This window comes from Solea senegalensis, linkage group LG14 (genome assembly GCF_019176455.1).
Source record: "Solea senegalensis isolate Sse05_10M linkage group LG14, IFAPA_SoseM_1, whole genome shotgun sequence".
NCBI classification, from domain to species: Eukaryota; Metazoa; Chordata; class Actinopteri; order Pleuronectiformes; family Soleidae; genus Solea; species Solea senegalensis.
Window position 1 is genome coordinate 22,164,177 of NC_058034.1, and position 26,772 is coordinate 22,190,948.

A 26,772-nucleotide genomic window follows, 5' to 3' on the forward strand; every position below is an offset into this window, starting at 1 on the left:
AACAGTTGTGTGGTGGACAGCAGCGCCCCCTGCAGTCAGTGACTCTGAAATGTTGTCCAGTGAACCAATAAAGGTTTTTTTTTAAAAAAAAAGGCAACGGAAACAATGGCAAGAGAAACTCGTGCTGTGAGGAGCGGTCGCTAAGGCAACAGCTCTGATTTGGTCGGAGGAATTTCCGCGTGTGTTTTGAGGCTTACGTGAGAATTTGTTTTTATTTTGATGCTGATTTGTTTTTTGGGGGGACAGTGAAATCCTGAAGACTTCCTTGGCCTTTGATTACAGAGCAACGTGGCTAAAGAGCATCCTGTATCCTGTTCATGACTGCCCACGCTGCAAAGCCACAAACAGTGCTGGAGTGTGTGTGTGTGTGTGTGTGTGTGTGTGTGTGTGTGTGTGTGTGTGGGGGGGACCTCCTGTCGTCAGACCTAAACGTGGTCCAGACACGAGTTCAGGCCTTTGATTGGACGAGCAGAGTCTGAACATGGTCTCCGCCGCCACTGTCGTTTTTTTTCCTTGTTTTCCACGGTTACCATGGAGACAGCGTCCGTCACATGATTGCCGTCGGGACAGAGGGCAGGTACCTGGTGCTGGTGCTGGTGGAGGCCGTGGGTTTGGACTGACTCGGCGTCCTGACGGTGGAGTACGCGGCGACGGTGGGGGCGGGGCTCAGCTTGGTGCACACGCTGCCGTGGCCAAACGCGCTCGCACGCCGCTCACCGTTGCTCGGCCGCTGCTGGGCGTGAGACAGCCATCCGCCCCCCTGTCTGCGTCCCTGCAGGAAGTATGTGAGCATCTGACCTTTGCCCTTCACGCTGACCTGCCCGCGGCAGACAAAGTCATAGTAGTCTGCGATGAGACGATAAACGTCTTCTGTCACCTGGACGGGAAACAAACGATGGATCGTGTTCATGACGGTGGTTTTCTTACTAACTTTAAGAAACTTTAAGACACTTTACTGCTCATACTTCACGTTGAAGGTCGGAGCAAACTAGTAAAGCCTGACATAAAATGGCCGCCTCTGGCCTCAGCAGTAAGAAAACGCTCAAGTCGGCCGTACACGCTGCACCGTGTTTGAGTGTGTGTTTGTTTATAACTCGGAATAAAGCTAGAACTTTCCTTGGTGTCGTGGTCAGCGCTCTCGCCTTCAGTTAGAAAGACTGAACAATCCTAAAAACCTGAGTTATCTGGTCTGCTGTGTTTCAGTCCAGCGACTGTGTCAGACGGAGTCTGTGCTCTGCTCATAGAGGAAGAACTGAACCAAGCTTTAATGAACTGATTCTAATGATTCAGTTACACTGAGAACAACTGCTTTACAAGTCACTCCTTTGTGTGTGTGTGTGTGTAAAACGAAGTCACCGCAGTTTCATGCAGTCGTGCAGTGATGACTCCGCCCACATTGAGTAAAGGTACTATTTTGTCGTGGAGATGCAACCTAAACCGAGGCGAGGCGAGCTAGGACCACAGAGGAAAAGAGCCATAAAGTGAGTGTGTGAGTGGATGGTTGTTTGTCTCTGTGTGGCCCCGCCTGTCGCCCTGTCATATGTCGCCCGTCAGTCTTACCGCTCTTTCACCGCTGTGCCTGCATCAGTCTGACGTAAACAAACACAACAGTGAGTCTGAGTCATGTGGAGGTGACTGCATGAATCAGCAGCATCCAGTGAACTCAGCTGACATCTGTTCATGTTTAAAAGTTACTTTACCAAACTAAACGGGTCATTTTGTGTTAGTTTTGAAATGAAATACAAACAGAAGTATAGAGTACGGTGTAATATTAGTATTGGTTGTCACCTGTATCTTTCCTGGCACTCCTGTGCTGTCCATCCTGCTGGCGACGTTCACCGTGTTTCCCCAGATGTCGTACTGAGGCCTCCTGGCTCCGATCACTCCTGCGACCACGGGGCCCACGTTGATACCTGCGACGTTCAAAAAACCACGCCTGGGTTAAATCAACTCCACAGACACCATTTTTAGCAGGTCACAGTCGAAAAAGCACATTATTTGAACAGTGGTTTATTTAGAGTTCCATTTAGATGCCTTGGTTTCAGGATTCATGGATTGGATTAACCCGTATTTTAATCCATACAAATTCTGCTGTATATTCTCATTATTAAGTCTTTTATTTGATACATGAAATATTACCAGTAAAAAGCAACTATATTATATTAACTATCTTTTAACTACATTAACGCAATTTTAACTATCTTTTAACACCTGCAGTAGATTTCTCAGTTTCTATGACGTCACACTAACCTCTCGACTTCTTTGGTGACGAAATCTGACGATATATGATGATGAAGACGATGAAAATTATGACAATGATGATGAAAATGATGACGATGATGATGAAAATGAGGACGATGATGAAAATTACCATGATAATGAAAATGAGGATAATGATGATGAAAATGAGGACGATGATGATGAAAATGACGATGATGATGAAAATGAGGATGATGAAAATGAGGACGACGATGATGAAAATGAGGACTATGATGAAAATTATGGACGATGAAAAAAATGACGATGATGAAAATGAGGACGATGATGATGAAAATGAGGATAATGATGAAAATTATGACGATGATGATGAAAATGAGGATGATGAAAATGAGGACCACGATGAAAATTATGACAACGATGAAAATTATGACAATGATGAAAATGATGACGATGATGAAAATGAGGACGATGATGAAAATGAGGATGATGAATATGATGATTATGATGATGAAAATTATGACGATGACGATGAAAATGAGGACGATGATGATGGTTAGCAGAAAGAACTTGCTTAAACACATCCTCACACACACACACACACACACACACACACAGGTTTGGACTGTCGCCTCCGTCTCTTTAAACATTAAATGTGTTCCATGACGGTTACAGAGCGAGGTTTTTCATTTTCTTATCTATTTTTGCTGACTCACTCACGAGCATTTCCATAAAACACTGTGACAGAACGGATCTTGGGGAAAAGCTGCTCATTGGGAAAACTTTGCCTCTGCCAAACAAAGCGAGTTTTCTCAGCCAAGATCGTTTGTCATTGTAACGTGGAACAGCTGCATGTTTCACGCTGCTCTGATGCTCTGATTCATCACTGTGAGCTCCTGCACACCTGCAAACATGACACTGGCTTTTACTTCAGCAGAAGATAAACGTCCAAGCTCTAACTTTTCCTTTGTTTATTTTACCTTGAATGTTTCCTGAGAGGTGAAATGTTTGGACACGTTTACTTTATGTTACATGTTTGTTTGTTATATTTATGACAAAAAAGGTCCCAAAGAGATAACAAATACTGAAAACAAACATACATTTTGTAAAAGCAAAAAGTTCATGTAAAGTTTAATGTGAACGCAGAGCTGGGGTTCATTCATAGATTTGCCCTACGTTCATTTTGAGTTCACTCGATTAGCTCTAAAACCTCAGTAAATGTTTTTTTTTTTACTCAAATTCAGGTTCTGAGAAAGATCATCAGTGAGACAGTCGCTACGTTTGCATGTGGAAAAAGTGTCTTCATCTCAAAAAAGATTTCTCCTCATTGGAATCTACAGTTCCATCATCAGCGTTGACCAAACTGCTGTACATCGCACAAATACATGAAACGACGTAAACTAAAAGCAACATCAACAAAAACAATAAAACACAAAAATAATTATTGCTTATTATTATACTAAACACGTCTTATTTCTGCTTTTGTTATGTTGTTATTGAAGTAAGTAAAAGTTATTTCATTGATAAAAAGTTGTATTTTGCAAACACGGGTGCAGCCGATCACACAGAACATGAGAAGATGCATTATTTTTCTTGCACATGGAGGCCCCCACAGTCTGAGACAGGATGGCAGTGTGTACACCAGGCTACGCTGGGATTAAACAAGGGCTCCCGGCACAGGCTCCCCACAGGATACCCAACACAATGGAACCCAGAAGTCCAGGTCTCGCTGTGACGCGCTTCCTGAAGGGGGAACGCTCTTTCTGTGATGCATTTCCTGCCAAACTTACTGGCAGCGAGCATCGACAGCGTCCAGTGCATGTAGGTCATACGCTCTGACACCAGCGTTCATATAAACACTCACCTACTCTGAGGACGAAGTCGTTATAAGACTGGTAGTTGATGGCGTCCAGGATGTCAAACATGTCGATGGCGAAATCGGACACGGTGCATAAATGTGTGGTGATGGACTTCTTTGCCTGTGGGAGTCAGAAAACACAAGGATGCTTGATGACAAGTGAAAAACCCTCTGCAGAAAGGACTCTTTTGTTTGTCAGCTTTGCGGGGATTTAAAGAATCTTTATGAATGTGAAATATGCTGACGCCACAGGGCCCTGCTAATCCCTCACAGAGGATTTGAGACGTGAAACGTGACAGTGCTCCGAGCGTCGACACCTAGAACACAACTATGCAGCAAACACACACACACACACACCCCGTGAGGCATCTAAATATAGTGAGTGCACGGTTACCTTGGAGGCAGTCGTAGGAACCAGCCCTACTGCAGCCATGTACGTGCTGCCGATCGTCTTGATCTTCTCGATGTCCCTGTAACACTCTTTGTCCATCAGCTGCAAGAGAGGAGAGGAAACATTCCTTATTTAATGCACAATATGTGCAATTTGGCACGACTGAGAGCAGTATTGTGCGTCCAGACTGTTCTCTTCTCTGTGAACGACTAAACACGAGTCAACAACGGTGAAAAGGAAGAAGAAATATTTCAGTGATGAAAGTGAAGCAGGGGTTTTCTGGACGTCCAGACTAAAATGTTTTCAAACAAAAACCTCTTTGTTGGGTCGTTGGTGCTTTTTCTCAGATCAGAATGAAAACTCTCATAACTATTAGTTCAACCTCCACAACATTTAGTCATGTGTGCACATCATAGTAGCAATGTCTCCTTCCTCTGAACACATGACCAATGCTTTTGGACATGGAAGAGTTGCTTTCATACAATTCTCTGCTGTTTTTAAACATTATCATTTGCTTATGTCATGTCAGTCAAAATGAACTCTACTTATGGATGTTGAATAGTCGTTCCCAATAAAACTAATATCATTTCATTGCTTGAGTCATTACATACACAATTGTTGAACTAGTTATCAAATTCTGTCAAGCAAATTTTATACCTTTCTTTATCATTTTCTCCTGGAAATGTCTCCTAAATTAAACAATTGCCCTCAGGTGAACTTCAGCTTTCACTCACGAGGAGGTGTAACCAATGACAAGCCACTTGTTCACAGTCACTCAGGGATGAATCCCATGAACCCTCACTGGGCAAGCATATATGAACCCAGCAGGACATAGTGTCTACAGTTCTGTGACACAAAAATGGAAGGTTAGCATCGTGGAAGAGGGGTGAGGATGCGGGGAGGAAGGGGAAGGGGACAAAACAGGGGAAGAGCGAGATGAGGCCACATACATGGGCAGATTCCTAATGAAATTAGGGCTACAGCTGTGGACCATGTTGTCAATCACGGCCTCACAATGGCTGAGGCTGGTCGGAGGGTGCAACCAAATGTTGGAAGAACCACTGTGAATTCAATCATTCAAACACTGCATAGGGAGAACAGGTGTACGTATAGTACTGGACAGTAATCAAAGAGTTTACTGTACATTACTCTGCACCACAACCTCACATCTGTGCACAGCTCTACCAAAAGGGTGTTTCTTATGTTTGTTGTAAATAAGTGACTGTAGTGTATTTTTCTTTTGCACAATGCTGGAGAACTGCAAAAATGCATATACAGTAAAAATGTAAAACGTACGTATTCAGTGTCTTGTACTCACGTACTCCCCTAACTACAGCAATGTGTAACCTTACTGTAGTTTTCAAATGTAAAAGTAGTGTATAGTGCTGTCTTGAGCATTTTCAGGTAGTGTCGCAGAGTTCTGACATTTCTTTGCATCGGAAAACAATAAGAGAATAAAGTGTCATAATGAAAACTTGACAAAGTCATTTGACTATCGTTTCGATGACACTGGCAGTTTCACTGACATGAATACTTGTGCTTTTGCAGGGTAATAGTGATGTGACAAAAACTGTAAATCCAGATGAAACTTTTCCATCATTCCACAACACTTTATCCAGTCAGAACTCCACAAGGTGGCAGTGTTCTGCACTCATGTTTGTCAGGAGGTGAATGACGTCACTGATCATTAATCACTGATTTAACGCCACGGTCTGTTTAACTCACCTCGTCAAAGTCTGCGATGATCTCGTTGAGGAGCCGCAGACACTCCACGCCCATGTTGTTTCCGTCCAGCTCGATGTAGAAGTCGTTGAAGTTTGCGATGGAGGCGAACAGAACTCCCACCTGAGTGTAGGACTGGTAATACAGGTCCTGCAGGGGGAACACGTTCAGATTCAGTCTCACGTTTGATCTGATCCAAGGTTTGTGAAGGACAAATTACCACAAGTTGTTAAAGAGGAACTCCAACGACCTGCAGGCTCAGTCTGGTCAGGAGGATAAAAAGCCTCAATCGCAATCTTCCATCATGTAATCTCAATAATGACGATATTACAGACAATTCACAATAAAAGAACCGAATTCATTTAGAAATAACAAAAAAAAAAAAGGGATAGATAAGTGAGTGACGGGCCACGTGTGGTCCACCGGCCACAAGTTTGACACATCTGCATTAAAGGGTAATTTCACTCAAACTGCAAAACTGAGCGTGATAGTGTGGATCAAAACTGACGTGCATCTAATTCCATGAAATAATAAAAAAGACTAAGAGGAAGTGAGTGAGTAAAGTCTTTTAGTTTGGATTATTTTAACATTCATTTCTTCCTCCAATTCAAAAAGGGACATAAATTGGATTATTTGTACTAAAAAGCATTTGTGTTGACACAAACCTCTGCGTCTATCACACTAACTGAGACTGAAAAGATGTTTTTTAGACATTTATCCTTTTATTATTTTAGGTGCACTATTACTTTGCTCATTTGAGGCCCCACACGTCGGGTCCAGAAGCAGTTTTTCAGCTGTAGTTTCTCTTCGAGACGTTTTATGGCGTCATTTTCACTTGGTTTCAAGTTATGGGAAGTCGTGCTTGTATGTACAGTTTATTGTGATATTTCAAAAGGATGGATAATATTTGTATTTTTCCGTCGCGTAGCATTGTTGTGCATCAGCACCACAGCCGAGTCATTCAGAAATCTGAAATAAAAAACGATGGAACAGCAGTAAAAACAAAAAAATGGAGCCAACAGTTGAGATAAAATCCTTGCAGGACGGAGCGGAGTGGGGCAGAGCACCTGCAGGTGGGCGGTGTGGCTGCAGATTTGTGTTGTGAATTCAGTGTCAATCGGTGAACTCTGGCCCACAGGAAAGAGAGGAAGCTTTTCTATACACCGTCACTCTATGGGGTCACCAGTGTGCCGGGAACACACTTCCTGTTCCCAGTGGTTTTACGAGGTCTGGGCCTCAGCTGATCCCTGCATCGTCTGCTGCACCGACCACTGACTGTTGACTTTTATGAAACCACTTTATCTTATTATAATCATTATCATCATTATTATTATTATTATTATTATTATTATTATTATTATTATTATTATTATTATTATTATTATTATTGTTCTCACTGTGTCAGTTTGAGTCTATGAAATATACAAAACTAACAATGAATTTAGATCTAATGACACACTCCTGTTATATGCATATTTTAACATTTTTGTTCACTGTCGTGGAACATAATCTATTTACTGGTTATTGGTCATCAAGTCAGTGGAGTATATTCGTGTCCACTCACAATAAATGTGAAAAATTTGGACACTAAAACATGGACAATATCCTCACTGTTTACAAATCCACACGTCCTCATGAAGGGCTGTGCATTTCCTCATTCACAGGCCAAAGGATGTAAGTTTTCATCACTTCCTGAGGAGGAGGAGGAGGGTGGAGGGATAGGAGGAAGGCACAAAGAGTGCGAGTGCTCATCAATCAGCTCACACATCCATTTAAACACCACAGCACACACATGTTCATGTGAGCAGCGCCATCGTGCCCAAAAGAAGACGCAACCTTTTACCACGCGGAGAAATTTCAAAACGCCACAAACGTAAACCAAACGTGAAGAAAAGCCTCGACGGTCCCAGAGTAACCAGGAGTGAGGTGAATCCTAACTGTAAAATACCTCATTTAAGAGCGGTCAACTCTGGAACACACACAATCAAATGAATATCAGAAATAAAAGTGTTTAAAGTGCTGGCTAAAAGAAAAACAGAGGTATATTAGGTTTATTTGATGTGCAAGTCGTGCTTTAGGGTACAATCAAGTGAAGTTTTATCATACTTAATTGTACAGATTATGTTTTATATTCATTTTTTGTTGATCAACAGTTAGAGTGAGTAACATAGTTATTACGTATGCATTTACATTTTAATGTGTTGTCCAATTTTAGTGTGTAGTGTAGTTTTAACATGTAAAAGCCAAACTAGGGGCAAGAGCTGCCAACTAGCAATAGCTATAAAATGTACAGCACATCAGCTGCATTATTTGTATTGGACTTAACTTTGTTAACTGTATTGTTTCTATTTAAATAACACTCTATTCTATTCCTGTTTGAACCTGAAACTGTCAAACATCAGCAAAAAGAGAAAGAAATGAGTGGGAAAATGGTGAGAATATACAGTACATGATATTTTGAAATGCATACTTAACTCTGAACATTTAAACTCTTTCCTCCATATTTTACTTTAATCTTCAAATTAAGAACGAATAAAAACTTGTGCCAAGCCTGGGATTATATTAATATGTATGGATTCATAATTTACTCTATATATTTATGCTTTTCGTGGCTTCATATCTGCAGAGCTTTAATTTATTCAACATAAAAAGCTTAGGAAGGAGAAGAAAAAAAAACATGTCTTTGTTCGAATTAATTTCAACAAAATATGTGAAGTATCCAAAAAAAACTGCTGCTTTTCAACACAGTCCAATTATTTCAACCTGAGAGTCTAGACATTCTTTGACCTGTGTGTGTGTGTGTGTGTGTGTGTCTGTGTGTCAGGAAGCTGTGGAAATGTGAGTGGAGTTTGGCGGTGTGACGATCCCTGTCGGGGGGAACGAGCCCGGACACGACTGTGGATTCTCACCATGTTCCTGGGGTTGGACATGAGGAAGTGCTGAGCCACATGAGCCGGCAGCAGGTTGAACAGGATCCTCTTGTTGTCCAACTTCACCTTCTCCATGTCGTCTCTCTCCTCCTCGGCCTGTGCACGAGATGAGAGATCACACGATGCTCAGGTCAGGGGAGGGAGGAAGTGAGGAGACAGTTATTTATAGATGAAAGCACAGAGAGACAACGATGCTCTATTGTCTCGACACAATCAAGCTCAAAGCCACCGTGTAATTGCTCATTCTAAACACTAGAGGGAGGTAATGGTTTGCAAACAACACAGACAACAACTCTTAGCTGCTCTTAAAATAGAAACACATTTCATGATCCTCTGAGAGTGTGCACACAAGCCTGTGCACGTAAACACACACACACACCTCAATAGAACAAAAACAGCATCACATCGAGTTATTTCTGCCTCATAATTAATCCTCGTGTTTAAAGGAAAACAGAATCCTGTGTCAACCTCCTCCTAACATTTACTTTCATTTTTCTTACAGTTACAGAAGCTTTTCTATTTAAATTAACACAATCAAAATGAAAGATTTGACATAAACTAGTAAAATTCTCATAGAAATTCATACTGCACATATTTATTGTGACTGTGTTGATGCTGTAATGGCCAAAATATCTAAATAAATACTCACTTGGACTGATACTGTCTATGTCACCTAGAGCCAAACAAATCTGAACGAGGAGGGGGAAGAAAAAAGAAAAACACCCGAGACGAACAGGAAACCAGACCACAAGCAAACAAGAAAAGAGCAGGAAGAGACTGAACAGGATGTAAACAGTGAGCACGACAGAGACTAATCACACTGGGGAGACGCAGGTGAAACTAATGAGACACCAGGTGAAACACATGAGGGCGGAGCAGACGATCAACAGGGAGGACAGGACAGGAAGTCAAGTATGACGAGGTAGACACAAGGAAAACAAACTACAAAATAAAACAAAAATAACTAAAAACCAAAGGTTATAGGTTATTGCGTTGCCTTTTAGCTAATGCAACATTTTCTTTGATTTTTACCCTTTTTTATTTTCTAACAGGTTAATTCTCCTGCTCACAAATAAAAAATATGTGAACGCATGTTTGAATGAAGATTTCTGGGACAAAAACTAAAGTAGAATTAATTTCTCCTCAGTCAAATCTGAACACTGTCTGATTCTATTTGAAAATGTACAATCTCTGGTCCAGGGTAAGACGTCTCTGGTCACAAAAAACACACACAAACACACACACACACCTGAGTTGCCCAGAGATAATCCAGCCTCAGTTTCAGGTCCAGTTGTCTGGAATGAAGCGCCAAAGCTCCAGAAAATAACAAGACGGCCAACACAGGGTCATAACCTCGCACGTGGAGGAACCCACCACTGAAAGACACACACACACACACACAGTGTTAATCTGTCTCCATGGGATGTGGGAAATTATGGATATATGGATGATACTGTAAAAAAAACAAAACAATAAAAAAAACAATAATACTAATTGAATGAAGCGCCGCATGCAGCTGAGTCTCACCCCACAGCCTGGCGATAGCCGCTGGACTCCATGACAACGGTGTAGGTGACAGAGAGGAGGAGGAGCAGCAGGATCTTGGGAAGCGAGGACACTCTGAGGTAGGGGACGATGGTGAGTGTGCCGGCCACACAGGACAGCAGCGCGTACGCCATGTTGGGACAAGCTCTGTCCACCATCGTGACGTTGTTAGTGTCCACGAAGACGTCGTCGTCGTCCTCTGCTGAGCAGTTAAAGTTTGTCCCCACTTTTCCCCAAGGGACGCATCCCACCTGGAGAGGGAAATAAAAGTATTTGAATCCATTTCACAAGCAGTGCCTCTTAGTGAAGTCTGTCCACACTTAAATAACATTATAACGAAGACGTTTAATTGTTGGTTTTTGTCATGGAAGAGCGCATGAAGTCACAGTGACCTCGTGAAAGTGAAAACAGAATCCAAGGGAACCTTTCTGACAATTGTTTTTAGAAGGGACGCTCACGAGGACGCTCATGCTGAAACAGCACATTTTGCGGGGGTCAAAAAACAAGTTTAGTTTCCTCTCAGCACGACAGTCTAATCAGTCGCATTCTGCAGTCCAAGGAAATCACTGCCAAGTTTGAAAAAAGGCCTCCCTCACAGTTGGTCCCGAGGACGTTGCTTTCATGACGCTGTGAGGGACAGACGGACGGACAGCCTGGCAACAACATAATTACAACAATAATAATATTAATAATATTAATAATGCTGCTGCTGCTGAGGCATAAATATGTGTTTTAAGTGAAGGAGCAAGGGCAAGAGTTGAGTTCTCTCTGAGTCTGTGCACAAATGAGGAGAAGTGATGACTTTTTGGACGCTTTTTTCCGCCTGTGTTCCTCATCTACATGTTCAGCTAAGATACAGTAATTCATTTATGGCACATTTTTAAGACAAATAATCCGTGATGGTGGTGTTGAGATATGAATGGATTTACTCTACTGGACATCGTGATTACAGCCTGAAATCTTAATCCCACTTTTTACTTTGATTTATAAGATTAGGAAAACATTTTCTAACAATCTTTTTGTTGTCTTATGTTATAATATAGTCCATAATGTTACTATGGACTTAATATTTAAATCTGCTATCTTTTATTTGCAGCTTGTTACTGGCAGACATACACTTTAAAATGTGCAATGTTTAAGTAACAAAAGTCAGATTAGGACCAAATCCAGGATGGATTAATGAGACATTTAACTCTTTTAGTGTTAACATAACATTTGAAGACTCGGAAATTGTTTTAAAATGAAGTATTTTAGGGTTAAATTCACACTATTCCAGGGTGGATTTGGTCCTAACTGACACTGATGTTACTTTTACAACATGTCACACACTGACGTGTGTATAATACATATAATATGTCCTATGTTAGTTACAGCACATTTAGTTTTACAGTTGCAGAAGCGTAATATTTGTCACACACTCACCACACAGGCCTGAGTGACAGAGTAGGTGAGCAGGACGAGGAACACACACAGAACTGTTCGGATCTGGATGGTGAGGCAGCCCGGCTGGCACTGAAACCACAGGTCAGAGGTGAAGGCGGGCGGAGGGGGGGGATAAATGAAGCACACACACACACACACACAGTGACACACACAGTGACACACACGACAGGTGATGATGTCACTATCATCACCTGTCTATGTGAACAGTCGCTTAGAGCATTAAAGATTAAATAGTAATAATGAATATAAACAGACAGCAAAAAAAAAAATACTGCGCCTCCTGCGATTTGAAAATTGCATTTGCGAAGATTTAGATTAATATTTCAGCGCTGACCAGAACTGTACATGTGTAAATGTCGTAGTCAGTGATCGTCTTACCTGAACACTGGTGAGATGCAGGTACATGACACAGGACACGTGGAAACACACGCACAGCACCAGCAGCAGCAGCACCAGCATCCCCCTACAGCACAGGAGAAGAGGGGAGAGGAGGGGAGGGGAGCACAGGAGAGGATAGGAAACAAAAGAAAAATAAGTAAGAGAAGAGGAGACAAGAGGTCAGGAGACAAGGGAAGAGGAAACGAGAGAATACACAAGAGGAGAGAAAACAAGAGGACAGGAGACAAGGGAAGGGGAAACAAAATCAGAGTAGCGGAAACAAGAGAGGAGACAAGAAGATAGGAGACAAGGAGAGGTCAGAGTGAGACGGGCTTCCCCCATTTTCCACTGACTGCAGTGAAATCACCTTCCTCTCTAATTGTCTCACACACTGGCAACATCAATCCAATTATATTACACTAGTGTGTGTGTTTGTGTGCGTGTGTGTTTGTGAGTGTGAGTGTGTGTGTGTCCTTGTCAGAACTAGTTGTTCAAAAACCTGGTCCTAATGAGGCAGAAGCTCATTTTTGAAGGAACTGGTTAAGTTTATAGGACAAAGATTTGAATTGTGTTTTTTATGTTAAGGTTGGGGTTATAAAGGCATTAACTAGTAATGGTTAAGTTTAGGTATAACGCAAGGTTTAGGCGCGTGTGCGTGCGTGTGTGTGTGCATGCACACTCACTGCGGGATCATTAGCAGGTAGATGAGACCAAACAGAGCAGCGAGGATCAGAGACAGAATGACAGCACTGATGAAATAGTCGTCGAACACCTGGTGATACTAAAAAAAGAACAAAGCAGAGAAAATGTCATCTCTAACATCCATTGTTCCACATGTTTCACATGTTTTCAGCTCTGGGTCTACACTGTATACATCCAGTTATCCACTCATCAAAAGGTCAGTGGTTCAATGGCCACCTGTCTCCTCCGTCCTCGACCCGTCCTTGGGGCCAAGCCACTGAACTCTGAACTTCAATTAGACCACAGAATCACGATGTGCAGTCATTTAGTGAAGGTTAATGTGTTTGTTCTCCCTCTCACTTTAAGATGGTACATTCTTTTGTAGGTGTTTGAACAAGTCACACACTTTTTTCTTTTTCTCAGAAGTGGGATCAAACTTCCTCGGGCCGGTGTGACGCACGTTTGTCATCACAGACCATAATACCCACCCATACCATCCTTTACTGTGCAGACCTGCCAAGACATGAATCCTGACAGTCAGATTACATTTTGATTTTAAGCAATTTCAACCTTCAAATAACGTCCAAGTTTATTTTCGATGCTTTGATACTTTAGCTGCAGCAGAGGATTACACTGTAAAAAATAACATTTGAGTGTTTGCTCAGAAACACTTCATCCAATCAGAAGCCAGATCTCTACAAGGAGGCAGTCCTCTGTGCTTGTGAGGTCACGCTGCCTTCCATTTACATCAGAACTGGGAAATCAGAACTGGGAAGTCGGAAATGGGAAATCAGAAATAGGAAATCAGAACTGGGAAGTCGGAACTGGGAAATCAGAATAGGGAAGTCCGAAATGGGAAGTCAGAAATAAGAAGTCATCAGAACATCAGAACTGGGATATCGGAACTGGGAAGTTGTAAATGGGAAGTCGGAACTGGGAAATCAGAACTGGGAAGTCCGAAATAAGAAGTCAGAACTTGGACATCGGAACTGGGAAGTCAGAAATGGGAAGTCAGAACTGGGAAATCAGAACAGGGAAGTCTGAAATGGGAAGTCGGACATAAAAGTCAGAACTTGGACATCAGAACTGGGAAATGAGAACTGGGAAATCAGAACCGGGAAGTCAGTAATGGGAAGTCAGAACTGGGAAGTCAGAACTGGGAAGTCAGAAATGGGAAGTCGAAACTGGGAAATCAGAATTGGGAAGTCGGAAATGGGAAATCGAAATTGGGAAGTCGGAAATGGGAAATCAGAACTAGCAAGTCGGAAATTGGAAACTTGGTTGATGGGATGACAGTAGAACAGTATTTCTGATTTTCTGAAGTACCAGAACTGGGAAGTCAGAACTGAGAAATCAGAATTGGACATCAGGGAAAACGGAACTGGGAAGTCGGAAATGGGAAGTCAGAACTTGGAAGTCGGAAATGGGAACTCAGAACTGGGGAGTCAGAACTAGAAAGTCAGAATTGGGAAGTTGGAACTGGGAAATCAGAACTAGCAAGTCGGAAATTGGAAACTTGGTTGATGGGATGACAGTAGAACAGTATTTCTGATTTTCCTCCAAGTACCACCAGAGGAAGCTCGCGTACCACTGGTGGGACACGTGCCACAGTTTCATAACCATAGGCCTAGATGATAATCCAAGTGTTGACCACAGGCTTTAAAAGATGTTCTGTACATGTGGAGGAGTTTAAGAGATTTATTTTACTGCTGAAAGGTTTTTCTCCTCCTGCTTGAATAAAGATGACGTCCTGAACTCGACCACCACTGTGTAAAAGGAATCTTTTCACTGTCGTCGTGTGGGAGGAAATACACTTGTTACACAAATTTATACTTTCATCTCTACGCTGTTTTCTACAAGTGGAATTTTCACAAAGATCAGACCAATCTGAGATGTAAAAAAATTAGACCCAATTATTTTGACAGATTTTTCTATAAGGATTTTAAATCTTCTGCTGCCAGTTTAAACATCTCGACGACACACACACACACACACACACACACACACACACACACACACACACACACACACACACACACATCCCTGTGTCCTTTATGACTCTTCTGCCCACGCACACACAGGAGAAAGATATCACGTGTGCCACTCAGACGTTCCCGAATCATTATCTGCACCCCCTCCTGAGAGAGTGGGTGGAGTACACACACACACACACACACACGCATGCACACGCACACACACACATCAGAGACAACAGGCGTGGGAGAGAGGGAAAAGGGGAGCAGGAGAATCAGAGGCTGTGTGGGGTGTGAGTATGTGTGATAATAAGATGGGGAAGCACGAAGCATGTTACCGTGTGTGTAATGAGGAAAGAAGCAACTGTATCTGTTGTGTTTTTATGTCTTCCTGCAAATAGAAATACAAGTTCTCTCTACAGATGTTTAGTGTGTGTGTGTGTGTGTGTGTGTTCCTGGTATTTCAATCATGTCGTGGGGACCTAAATCTGATAAAACAGCCATATCATGGCGACTTTCCTCCTCAAAAAATCAAGTAATGTAAATTATTGTTGCATGGTTAGGATGAGGTTAGGTCTTAGGGTTATAGTTATGGTTATGGTTAGAGTAAATCCTAATAAGGCAGAACCTCAACTGCTCTGTTATTTGGCATGTGTAATTCTCATGACCGTAACTCCTAGACCGTTTGTGATATATAGAAAATTCAAAAAAACTACGGACTGGAGATCTGGCGGTGTGACTCCGCCTTTCACCCTATTTCAGCTGAGATTGGCACCACACCCCCGCGCGACCCTCATGTGGGGGATAAAGCGGTACAAGATGGATGGATGGAGACTGGAAAGCAGAGAAATAAGAGCTTTGTAGAACCTCAGGACTTAGGCGGAAACGGCCGAGCAATCACAGACAAGACATTAAACCAGTGCATCACAAACGTCAGCTTCTCAGTACCGTAATTCCTAAACAGTTCAATAACTGTCAGATATGGAAAGTGAAAGTTATCTTGGAAAAAGACAATTCTACAGACATAAAATCTGAATAAATCCAGGCAGACTGATTATCATGATGGTTATGGCTCACCTCACCTTTCTCTCCCAAGTGTGCTGTTGAACCCATGTAGCCTTCAGTTATCATCAGAACTCATCAAAACATTTAGTTTGTCCATTGTGGGCTACTGTAGAAACATAATGGTCCAAAATGGCAGTTGAGCTGACCCTGCTCCAAATACTGCATTAATATAAAAAGCCCATTCTGGAGCAATGGAAAACAAACCATTTACAATAACTAGGTTTATCTGCTATTTCTGCCAAAGGCAGAGGGTTAGGAATTAACTGGTTATGGTTAAGGTTAGGGTTTAGTCTGGGAATAAAGGTCAGAGTAAAAATGTAGATGTGAATGCAACTCTCTCCTCTGTGAGTGTGTGTGTGTCCGTCCTCACCCTGCGCTCCTTGTCTCTGCTCCTGTAGAACAGGGTGATGTAGTTGAGGTCCGATGTTCCCGACTCGGTCTGTCGTGCTTCGATGAGCCGCCCGATGAAGCGGTTGACTCGCGTTCCCGGGGAATGCTGCACGGCGGCGGCTGAGAAAGACGTCCGATTCCTCAGCTTCTCCGACGCGGTCCGCAGGGCCCGCCGCTGTCGAGACGCCCGGGAAGGAGACACACAATTAGTTTTCCTGACAGAGGTCATGTGGAAGCCGCGAGTACGAGTGCAGGGGCTTTGTAAACTGAGTGTTCAAGAGTGTAGGAATTTGATATGATTGTTGTACGTGAGAAGTATGTTGCTAAATTTGAACCTGACTGAAGTCTAACTGGGGTCACATGGTGGAATAGTGGCTACCACTGTTTTCTCACAGAAGAGGGTCACCAGTTTGAAACCCACACTCCAAAAACATGCAGAGGTTAATTGAACAATGACTGTAGGTGTGAATGTGAGAGTTAACGGTTGTTCGTTAATTCAATTCAATTCAATTCAATTTTATTTGTATAGTGCAGAATCACAACATACATGATCTCAGGTCTCTAGACAACATCATGGAGAGCGGAGAAACACAACAGTTCACATAATGAGCTAACACTAGGCATCAGTGGAGAGAAAAAACTCTGACAGAGCCAGACTCAAAGATGTGCAGCAATGTGCCAAGACAGGTTGGGGTGAAAGGAAAAATGGAGGAGAGAAAGGACAAGATGGAGATGAGGTAGAGACAGGAGAGAGAGAACAGGAGCAGAAATACAACAATTATATCAAGTTTAGACAAAGACAGTTCTGAGTCAGTGATGCCGTGTTTATAGAACTCCAATGTCGTCTCTGTATGTTTGCGCTGCGATGGACTGATGTACCCTATTTCGCCCTATGTCAGCTGGAATTGGCACCAGCAACCCTCATGTGGAGGGTAAATGCGGTAGACAATGAGGGAGTGAAGGAGTGAAAGCTCTTTTTTTTTTCAACACTCAGTGACTGTTTTAATCTTTAAGATTTGGCAAGGTGCTCGGTAACACATTTTATTTAAAGATATTTTTATCACTTTACTCTTTCCCACTCCTTACAAATGCTAGGTTGAAAGTGAAAATAAAGTGTTGTGATTTCCACCTAATCAAAGAGAAAACAAAAAAAATAAATAAATAAGCACAATACTAAACTAGAGACTAAAAATATATTTGAAATGACTCGAATGTCTCGAGGCAAACTGTTGCACAGTGTGGGTGCTGCCGTCCAAAAAAAAACCTCTGGGTTAGTTAAAATCCTGGCTTGATGAGCCATTAAAATGTTGATGAGCCATAAGAAATAATGAGGTTTTGAGTTTGTTTCGACACTGCGGGCTGACAGCTGGACAGCTGCTGAGCAGCAGCAGCAGCAGCAGCATCCTGCACAGAAACTGCATGATATTCTGAAGAGGTAAACTGCTACAGAGACGCTGGAGCAGCACAAGACACATTTCTGCAGCTCAAAAAAGTGATAAGATGAACTGAGCTGTGGCTAAATTTAGGAGAGAATCTCTGGACAGGACTCTCAGGCTCAGCTCTACATGCGCTCTATTACAGACTCGTGTTTTTCACAAAAGACATTTGAGAGCCGTCTCAATGTGTAATTAATAACCTTAACGGTGGTTCTGTTGTGTTTAAGTGTCCCCGGAAAGCCAATGAGCATTCACATGACCCGACACCCGAGACTGAATGTAATGTAGTCTTGATTAATGTTTTTAATTACACCTGCGCTCATGGTTCTTTAACTGTGCTGTCAAAATGTCTGCGGTGAAAAAGGCCTGTAGCTCAGCCACAGTCAGTCACAGGCTGCTGCTGCTGCTGCTGCTGCCGTCGCCGACACTTCACCTCACTTAAACTTAAACACAAATTATTGCTTTTTCTAAAATCTGCCCGTCACTGTGCAGGGAGTTCGTGGACAGAACAGGTGGCACCAGGAGGAAAGGACGCTTAAAGGTGCGGTTTTATAGTCTTTTAAGCTCTATCAGGACTGGATGCAAAAGAAATCTCTCAAATCAATATCAAGTCATTTTACATTGACGTGGTGACCCCTAGTGGGGGGAGGAGCCAAACAAAATCTCTCCAAACAATTTTCCGGTGTCATAATTCCATTATTAAAATTCCTCTGGTGTCACAATGTGAGGATTTTGGTTGATAATCGTGTAACAATGTGGCTAATGCTATTAGAGGAGATGATACCACGCGGTGGGTGATTACCAGGAGTCGTGATGCAACCTCATCACACTCACACACACGCAGGCACACTCACACACGCAGGCACGCAAACAGAGTCGGGGGGGATTACAGCGACTACACCGTTTGTGACAGCTCAACCCTGTGATGCCAAAACAGCGACCGTGCAGCCGCGCCGTCACTGACTCACGCTCTGCTGCATCAGTGTCGTGGTGTTTCAGTGAACACGCCCCCTCAGAGGCGAGCACAAATCAGTGCTCATGTTTACTTTCAAACGTGTACACAAAAAGAAACACGCACACACACACACACACACAGGGAGATTAGGAGCAGCGAGTTCACATGAAAGAATCGCACATAATATCAATTCCTCTGGCTTAGTTTTCAAAATGTAGTTGTAATGCAGGCATACTGTCGTGCTTATGATGCTGCCAAATCCAGATTACTGTGTGTGTCTGTGTGTGTGTGTGTGTGTGTGCGTGTGGCAGCAGATTAAGAATCCATGCAGGATTTCACTCCCATCACAAATGAAAATACCAGGATTTTTTTCTCTCTCTTTACTACATAACCCAGAATTATTCATGTGGACCGTGTACAGACACACGGAAACATGAGCAGAGCCTGACAGAGAAGAGCCGGGGTTCAAACACAGAACCAAGATCGTTTCAAGTCCTTATAGTGAAACAGAGCAAAATAAAGTGACTTCCAATGGTGTGGGGGGGTTTTATTGCTTAATTGAAAATATGGTATAATTATTATAAGCCTGAAGACGTGACCTATAAACACACTGTCATTTACCATGGGTGATCATGTGACACTGATCTATGCCGTGTGAGCACTAAGGGTTAATAAATAAATCTTTTCTTTCTTTTTTTTTTAAAGTAAATGGAACGATCGAACATTGCATCAGCTCCTCAAAGTGGATGATGTCATTAAAAGGAGACAGGACTGAATCAAACTGTCCGTGACGAATGTAATCCAACAATACACCACATTAATCTTGTTGTTTGAAGATTATTTTAACGCAGAAATGTTTGGTGCTTTTTATTAATCCATGTTAGGGACATTATTTATTTAACCATTTAACCCATCCTCTGTTATGAAGCTTCCTGGGTGCCTTCCTCAGGGGATTTGAACCAGCAACCATCCAGTTACAAGCCCAGCTCCCAATGCACTTGACCGGTATTAAAGATTTTAATCAATGTATTTTAAATGAGCAGTTGAGCAGGTGTATCTAATAAAGTGGCAGGTGAGTGCGCTCACAAGGGAAACACAAGTGTCATTTACACACACACACACACACACACACGCACCTTGTCGTCGTCCTCACAGGTCATGACGTTGGAGAAGGGGATCTCGGCCTTGAACATCTTCCTGCAGTGCATGAGCTGCACCAGCAGGTAACACACCGTCTTAAACTTCATCCTCTTCGCTGGTTTGATGTCTGACAGGATCAGACCGGGGAAAATCTGAGGACAGAAGGAAAACAGAGATGAAACAATGAGAAGGAAAGAGGAAACGAGAGGATGCTGAGACGAGCAGAAAACTCTCAAACACACCATAAATGTGATAAATGATCACTTAAGTCCGTGGATCTTTTTCATTCCACACACAGATTTGATTAATGTTCCTCTCCAGTGTCTGAATCAGCGTTAAAATAAGTGCACTTCCCTCCAAATTAAACATTCAGATGTTTCCCAAATCCCCCTTTAAAAAATCCACACATCTTTCTCCTGATATAAACGTTGACAGAAGGAACCGAGATCCAGCGTCTTAATGGAAATGAAGTTCATTCGCCCCCTAAATCCTCGAGTTCAGGGCTAATGAGATTAAAAAAAATGTCCTCATGCAAATGACGTCCAGAACATCGTCATGTATAAAAAAATCTATTTTAAAATGAAAGAAATCACAATCAAATAATGACAGATTTAATGTTTTTAACAACATTATTTGTTGAGTTACAAATATTCTATAAATCAAGCTGTGTTCAACCTTATCATTTTGACCGTGAAAAGTCCATGTGACAGTTTACAGCACGTGTAATTGTATTTACTGATTGATTATTGATTATTGTATTGATGTCTCTAAACCTCTGGTGCCGCAGAGATTAGAAAAGCCGCACCGCTAAAAAGACCGAGTGTCAATACCTGGCATTTATCAGTTGCTTACTTTAGTTTAAATAAGTTTAATTAAATCACCAATTAAGGTCATTTTTATTTCATGTTCTTTTCTTAGTTTGGGTCCAGAAATCCAGAAATGATTGCTGGGCCTTATTTAAGTTATTTTAGTAATTATTAGTTTAATTGAAAATATTGAATAAACACTTTTGTGATGCAAAACGTGTGAAATATAATGACAACATGCAGAAAGTGTCTGACTTTCCACAGTAGATGTTTGTCCTCGTCCTCAAAATAAACTGTCATGGTTGAATTATGTAAATAAATGTAAATATTTATCAGTTCAATAAGAAGAACTGATGCTCAGAGACTGTATTATCCTCATAAGTGCAGGTGAGAACTCACTTTAACAAACTAAAAATGAAAAATGTGCTTAGTTTTCGTCTTAATCCTGTTGGTTCATATGAAGTGTATTTATTGTTTCTCTAAGGTTTTATTTGAGGCACCAAACTGGTAATTATCATGTTCAATTATCAATGTTGCACCTGGTAAAATGCATTTACAAAAAAAAACACATAATAAATACTAGCAAACCCAGTGTGACGCTGACACAGCGCTTCCTGCAGAGGGACAACAAACGCGGTGACGCCATCGAAGCGGATGTTTTTGTTGCGCTTAAAGACGTGAGCCGATTCCACGACAGACCGCTCGCTCGCAGTTTCGATTCTTTCCCGCAGATGAACTGTGTCTCAGCTTTGAAACGGACAGGATCGGGTCAGGATTGGCACAAAAAACGTCGCATACTGAAAAATATGACCGGAGTCACATTCCAGTCTGAATCTGAATCCAGTCTGACCACGGGACCATCATTTGACCATGGAAAAATGTCCCGTGTGTAAGTTGCTTTTGCATTTGCCAAATTCTTCCAGAATAGCTTTCAATATCTGTCAGTTATTCACAATGAACTGCAACACTGGGTGTACATGAATGCCTGAGTTTGCGTGTTAAACTTGAACTTTCAATGTGGAAACCATGTACAGTCGTGGAAAACGATGTACATCTCTGGTGACAAAGACGCTGATTTGCCGGCTTCCTGCAACAGCACGAGTGAAATTACCTTAATAACCAACTGGGCAACTTTCTCTTTTCAGAAACCATTGGAATTTTTCCAAATAGCACAAACTGCCGTGCAATTACAGCGATGCAAAGTGTCATCTACGATACGCTCGGTGTAAAGGTTTAAGAGGAGAAGTTAGGTGAAACTCAGATGTTATCGCTGGAGAGAAAACCGTGTTTGACAGTACAGTTAGAAAGCCTCCTCCCTCTCTGCGTCAGAGAGACGTACTTTGCGTCTGTGCGACGGCACGATGAAGAAGGTCTCGATGTGATGCTTCTGCAGGAAGGCGTGTCTCTCGTGCCCGAAGCCCGGCTCCACCTCGTAGTCTCCGTTCAAACACTCCAGTGTCGTCCGTGTGATGTGCACCTTACTGAGAGCAAAGGAAACAAAGGGGGTGATTGATAAAAGTCAGGCACCGAGGTCTCAAATCATTAGGCCCCTTCATTATATCGGCCTCACACAACCTTAGAAGATTCGTCTGTAATAGAGCGCATGTAGAGCTGAGCCTGAGAGTCCTGTCCAGAGATTATCTCCTAAATTTAGCCACAGCTCAGTTCATCTTATCACGTTTTTGAGCTGCAGAAATGTGTCTTTGCTGCTCCAGCGTCTATGTACGGAATGAGGACATTTCCATCCCAGCGATTCATTTAATCTCCTAACGAGCCCTAAAATCTTATCACTTCACTTGAAACAAGACCAAACTGAGCCAGCGAGGCGACCTCATTTCACTGCTTTTTAAAATGCACACCAGCTGGAGAAGGAGGGTTGTTTTCTTTTAAATGCATTCGTTTAATATTTAATAGTTTAATAGTCATTTTGTAGTTAAAACTCATCTAGGAGCAACTGAACATGGCTTGACGTGTTAAAGTTGCAGCATCTTGTTTATTTTTACATTATTTACTCACACCTTGATAAATTTGGGACCTGTTCTTGGCATTTTTCTAAATCAATCATTGGGGGCGGAGTTAGTCTGTGAACAGGACATTTAGTGATCCTTTAAAATCTAGATGAACAGCAGAATAAACCGGTGACATTATATGATTCCATTTTCAGCTTACTGCAAATGTTGGGTGATATTAGTAACAAGAAACCAACAGGGTCAAAATTAATGAACTATTATTTAATTAGGCCCCGAGCACGAATGGCAGGGGCTGAAACGGCTCCTGTTCTTAGCCCCAGGGCTCTATAGCGCCCCCAGAAGTAAGTGCAGAAGTAAGTTTTCTTTTGGTGTCTAAGTCGCACATAGTTGTTCCGATTTTACCCAAACTTGGTACACGTGTTGCTCTCATGATTCCAAACTAATTTCTAAAGTACTTCCATTAGCTCCACCCACAAGTCAGCCATTTTGGAAGAAAAAAATGGCTTGTCTATGCATTTGAACAAACTTGGTCCATGTGTTCCAGACGAGTTAATGATTAAAAGTTATCAGAGGATTTTCTCTACGTCAAAAGGCGTGTCCTCAGCGCTCCGACAAAGTTGGCGTTAAAATTCTACTTTTTGAAAGCTTTAATTATTTTAGCCTTATTATTCCATGTCATCGTGGTCATTTTTGATGAGGTTAACACAGGCACAGAGGTCACAGAGGTCAGGTCTGGTGAAAATGCCATACTGGCAAAGGGCTCGGACCTGTGCATTGCTCAAGGGCTCTATAGCATGGATGGAGAAAACCAAGATTAAGTTGCACTGAATTTCACGGAACTTGGTGGGAACTTGTAATCGCCCAAGACGAACAAAAAAGTCCATCGGGACCAGGGCCTCACCTCGACAGGAAGTCAGTCATTTTGAATTTTCAGTGTCCACCTTGGTGATTTGCACGCTTCCGTAAATGAACACACTCGTCTAAGCGCGTTTATACAAGTTCAAATACAGTTTTTAAGTAAAATTACCCATTTTCTGTCATAAAAAATGACTTTGTCAGGACCATGAGTCCCTCATGGAGACCAAAACCATGTCCTAGTAAGAGAGAACCTAATTTCTGAGAAACTGGTTCAGTTTAAAACTTTGAACTGTTGTTAGGTTAATGTTAGGCTTAACTAGTTGTGGTAAAGGTTGGGAGTTCTTTTTTTCTTCTTTTTCAAGGCTGTCCAAATGATTGTGGTGTCCTTAGAAGAATAGATGCATGTCTGTCGTTGGCTGTGGGGACAAATTTTGCAGAATAAACCATATACCATTGAAGCGAACTGCAAGTGTTGGTTAATATTAGTAACAAGAAACCAGCAGGGTGAAATACAGTTTTTTAAGTAGTAGTAGTTCAAACAAGCCTCAGGCACTCATATGAATCCTGGAGCAGTTGTTCATCATGCTGGACATTAACACATACTTTAAGTCGTTTTAATACATCTACAGTCACAAAAAGCAACTTCAGTGTGTGTGCGACACTGACTCTCAGTACTGACCCAGGCAGCCCTCCGGCCTCCATCACATTTGCGAGTGTGACATCGTTTGACCACACGTCATACTGCCACTTCCTGAGGCCCAGCACGCCACACAGCACACGTCCTGTGTGCAGGCCCACGCGCATGTTCAGATCCACCTCTGTCGCCTCCACCACCGACCTGCAGGGACGACACAGTCACACACATGACTGACCAGTGAGGATGTCACGTTTAATCTGTCGCTGAAACAGCTCACTAACTGAGTGTGTGTGTGTGTGTGGGTGTGCTTTTCCGTCATAAACACTGACCTTGTCAGGACCAGTCGTCCTCTTGGAGACCAAAACCTGGTCCTCATAAGGCCAGGTACCTCATTAATGTGGTTAGGTATTAACTAGTGTTGTACTTAAGTGCTGCATTCACGTATCTGTGCTTTAATTTGTTATTATTCATATTTCTGGAAATGATCACTTATTTACTCCACTATATTTCCTCTAACTTGTTAATAACTTGTTGTAACTTGTTACTACCAAAACAAATCAGAGGAGGAAGAGTTGGTATTATGGTCTGTATTCATATAGAGCTTTTCTAGTCTTGATGAACTGCTTTACACTACACTTCAGTGTCTTTGCTCAAGCACACACACACAGACAAGCAGAGTCAGGAACTGAACCCACAATCTTCCAGTCGAAAGACAACTGGCCCTACCACTGAACCACCATGGTGCAATCCTCACTTTTAATTCTAAAACCTAAAAGTAGATTTTATATCAGAAAATGACTTTTGATACTTAAGTATAGTAAATGTCGTATTACTTAATTACTCAATTACTTTTAGAGGCAATAATATTATAATAAAGTGACTTCAACTTCTACCAAAGTCATTTTCTGGTGAGATACTTGTACTTTTACTCAAGTATCAGCTTTGATAAGGTACTTTATACAAAGACTGGTTGTGGTTAAGGTTTTTGTTAAGGCTGTTTAGGACATTTAGCTTCATGAGGACATTTTGTCAACAACTTTAACCCTTAGTGCTCACGCCGCACAGATCACCCTTGGTAAATTACAGCAGGAATAATACAAAACTCCTTATATGGAAATCCTGGGCGTGTGTTTGTATGTCTTTATATCTTCAGGCTTTGCATTTTTCCTTCCTCGTATGTGTTGTTGAGTCAAAGTTAGGATTAATCTAATGCCACTGAAGTTTCTTTTAAAAAGAGAAGTAGGGATAATTGTGCAGAAGTCACAAAATAGAAAATTCAATCCGATAAAAAAAAAAAAAAGTGAGTACTTTTTGCTCAGGTGTGTTTATATAAAAATCGAATTTTGTTTTTCATCAGATTGCCTATAGGTTGCACTAAAAAAGGATATAAGACACTCTATATTGCACATTCTTACAGTATAGCCTATGTATTTAATATAGTCATGTGAAAAAGCAGCCTAAATGCTCTGTGTGTGTTTTTTTTTTAAAGGGGTTAGGAATTGGTTTTTGAGCTGATGTCAGGAGTTAGATATGGAGTTGCCAGAAAAGAAAAGAAAATGTAGTCTGCACGCCAAGCTGAAGGAGGTATGATCCACACACACACACACACACACACACACACACAATGAGTGAATATGGCAGCACCTGTCCTCTGAGATAAAGGACTCCTGCAGCAGCATCCATCCTCTCAGACAGAGCAGCAGGGAAAGAACATGACAGACAAGTGCTCACACATGCAGGGACACAACAAACGACGTGTGTGTGTGTGTGTAATAAGCAGTCTTTGTATAAAGTACCTTAAAGTGATAAGTATGTGACCAGAAAATGACTTGAAGTTGAATTAACTTTTTTATAATGTTACCTAAGTAAAAAGTCTTAAAGTTTATGATGTTTACTGTACTGTGAGTTGTCTTTCAACTGGAAGGCTGTGGGTTAAATTCCTGGCTCCACCACTGATCCACCATGGCTCAATCCTAACTCCTCACTTTGATACTTTTACTTGAGTACATTTTATATCAGAAAATGACTTTTCATACTTACATACAGTAAATGTCATAAACTTTAAGACTTTTTACTTTAGTAATATTATTAAACATGTATATGTTACATAACGTGTATATACAGAACATAGAGGTAGTGGAACGTGTACAGTGCACTCACGCAATGGTGTCAATCATGTCCAGTCCCATCTCCACGCAGCAGTGGGCGTGGTCAGCCTTAGGTTGAGTCAGTCCTGACACACAGTAGTAACAGTCGCCCAAGATCTTGATTCTCCTGCAGTGATTCTCCTGCACACACACACACACACACACACACACACACACACACACACACACACACACAGACCAGCTCCATATTATTGTTTTATTTTTACATT

General features: G+C 41.9%; 1 protein-coding gene across 5 annotated transcripts in view; it reads right to left on the reverse strand.

The window, feature by feature from the left end:
* Positions 1-235: 235 nt before the first annotated feature.
* Positions 236-26,772, reverse strand: part of adcy1a (adenylate cyclase 1a) — a 68,187-nt gene continuing 41,650 nt past the window's right edge. For 3 of the 5 annotated variants that reach the window (XM_044043745.1, XM_044043746.1, XM_044043743.1), the window contains 16 exons: positions 26,556-26,683; positions 24,438-24,596; positions 22,270-22,411; positions 20,121-20,276; positions 16,574-16,768; positions 13,168-13,265; positions 12,485-12,572; positions 12,086-12,175; positions 10,646-10,914; positions 10,368-10,494; positions 9,098-9,214; positions 6,192-6,338; positions 4,470-4,568; positions 4,082-4,196; positions 1,789-1,913; positions 236-877 (listed from right to left, as the gene is read on the reverse strand). In XM_044043745.1, the coding sequence (XP_043899680.1) occupies positions 548-877; positions 1,789-1,913; positions 4,082-4,196; positions 4,470-4,568; positions 6,192-6,338; positions 9,098-9,214; positions 10,368-10,494; positions 10,646-10,914; positions 12,086-12,175; positions 12,485-12,572; positions 13,168-13,265; positions 16,574-16,768; positions 20,121-20,276; positions 22,270-22,411; positions 24,438-24,596; positions 26,556-26,683 (2,385 nt within the window). In that variant the 3' untranslated portion in view covers positions 236-547. Of the gene's footprint in view, positions 878-1,788; positions 1,914-4,081; positions 4,197-4,469; positions 4,569-6,191; positions 6,339-6,935; positions 7,158-9,097; positions 9,215-10,367; positions 10,495-10,645; positions 10,915-12,085; positions 12,176-12,484; positions 12,573-13,167; positions 13,266-16,573; positions 16,769-20,120; positions 20,277-22,269; positions 22,412-24,437; positions 24,597-26,555; positions 26,684-26,772 lie in introns of those variants that run through there. The other 2 variants (XM_044043744.1, XM_044043747.1) reach the window with 2 other exon arrangements.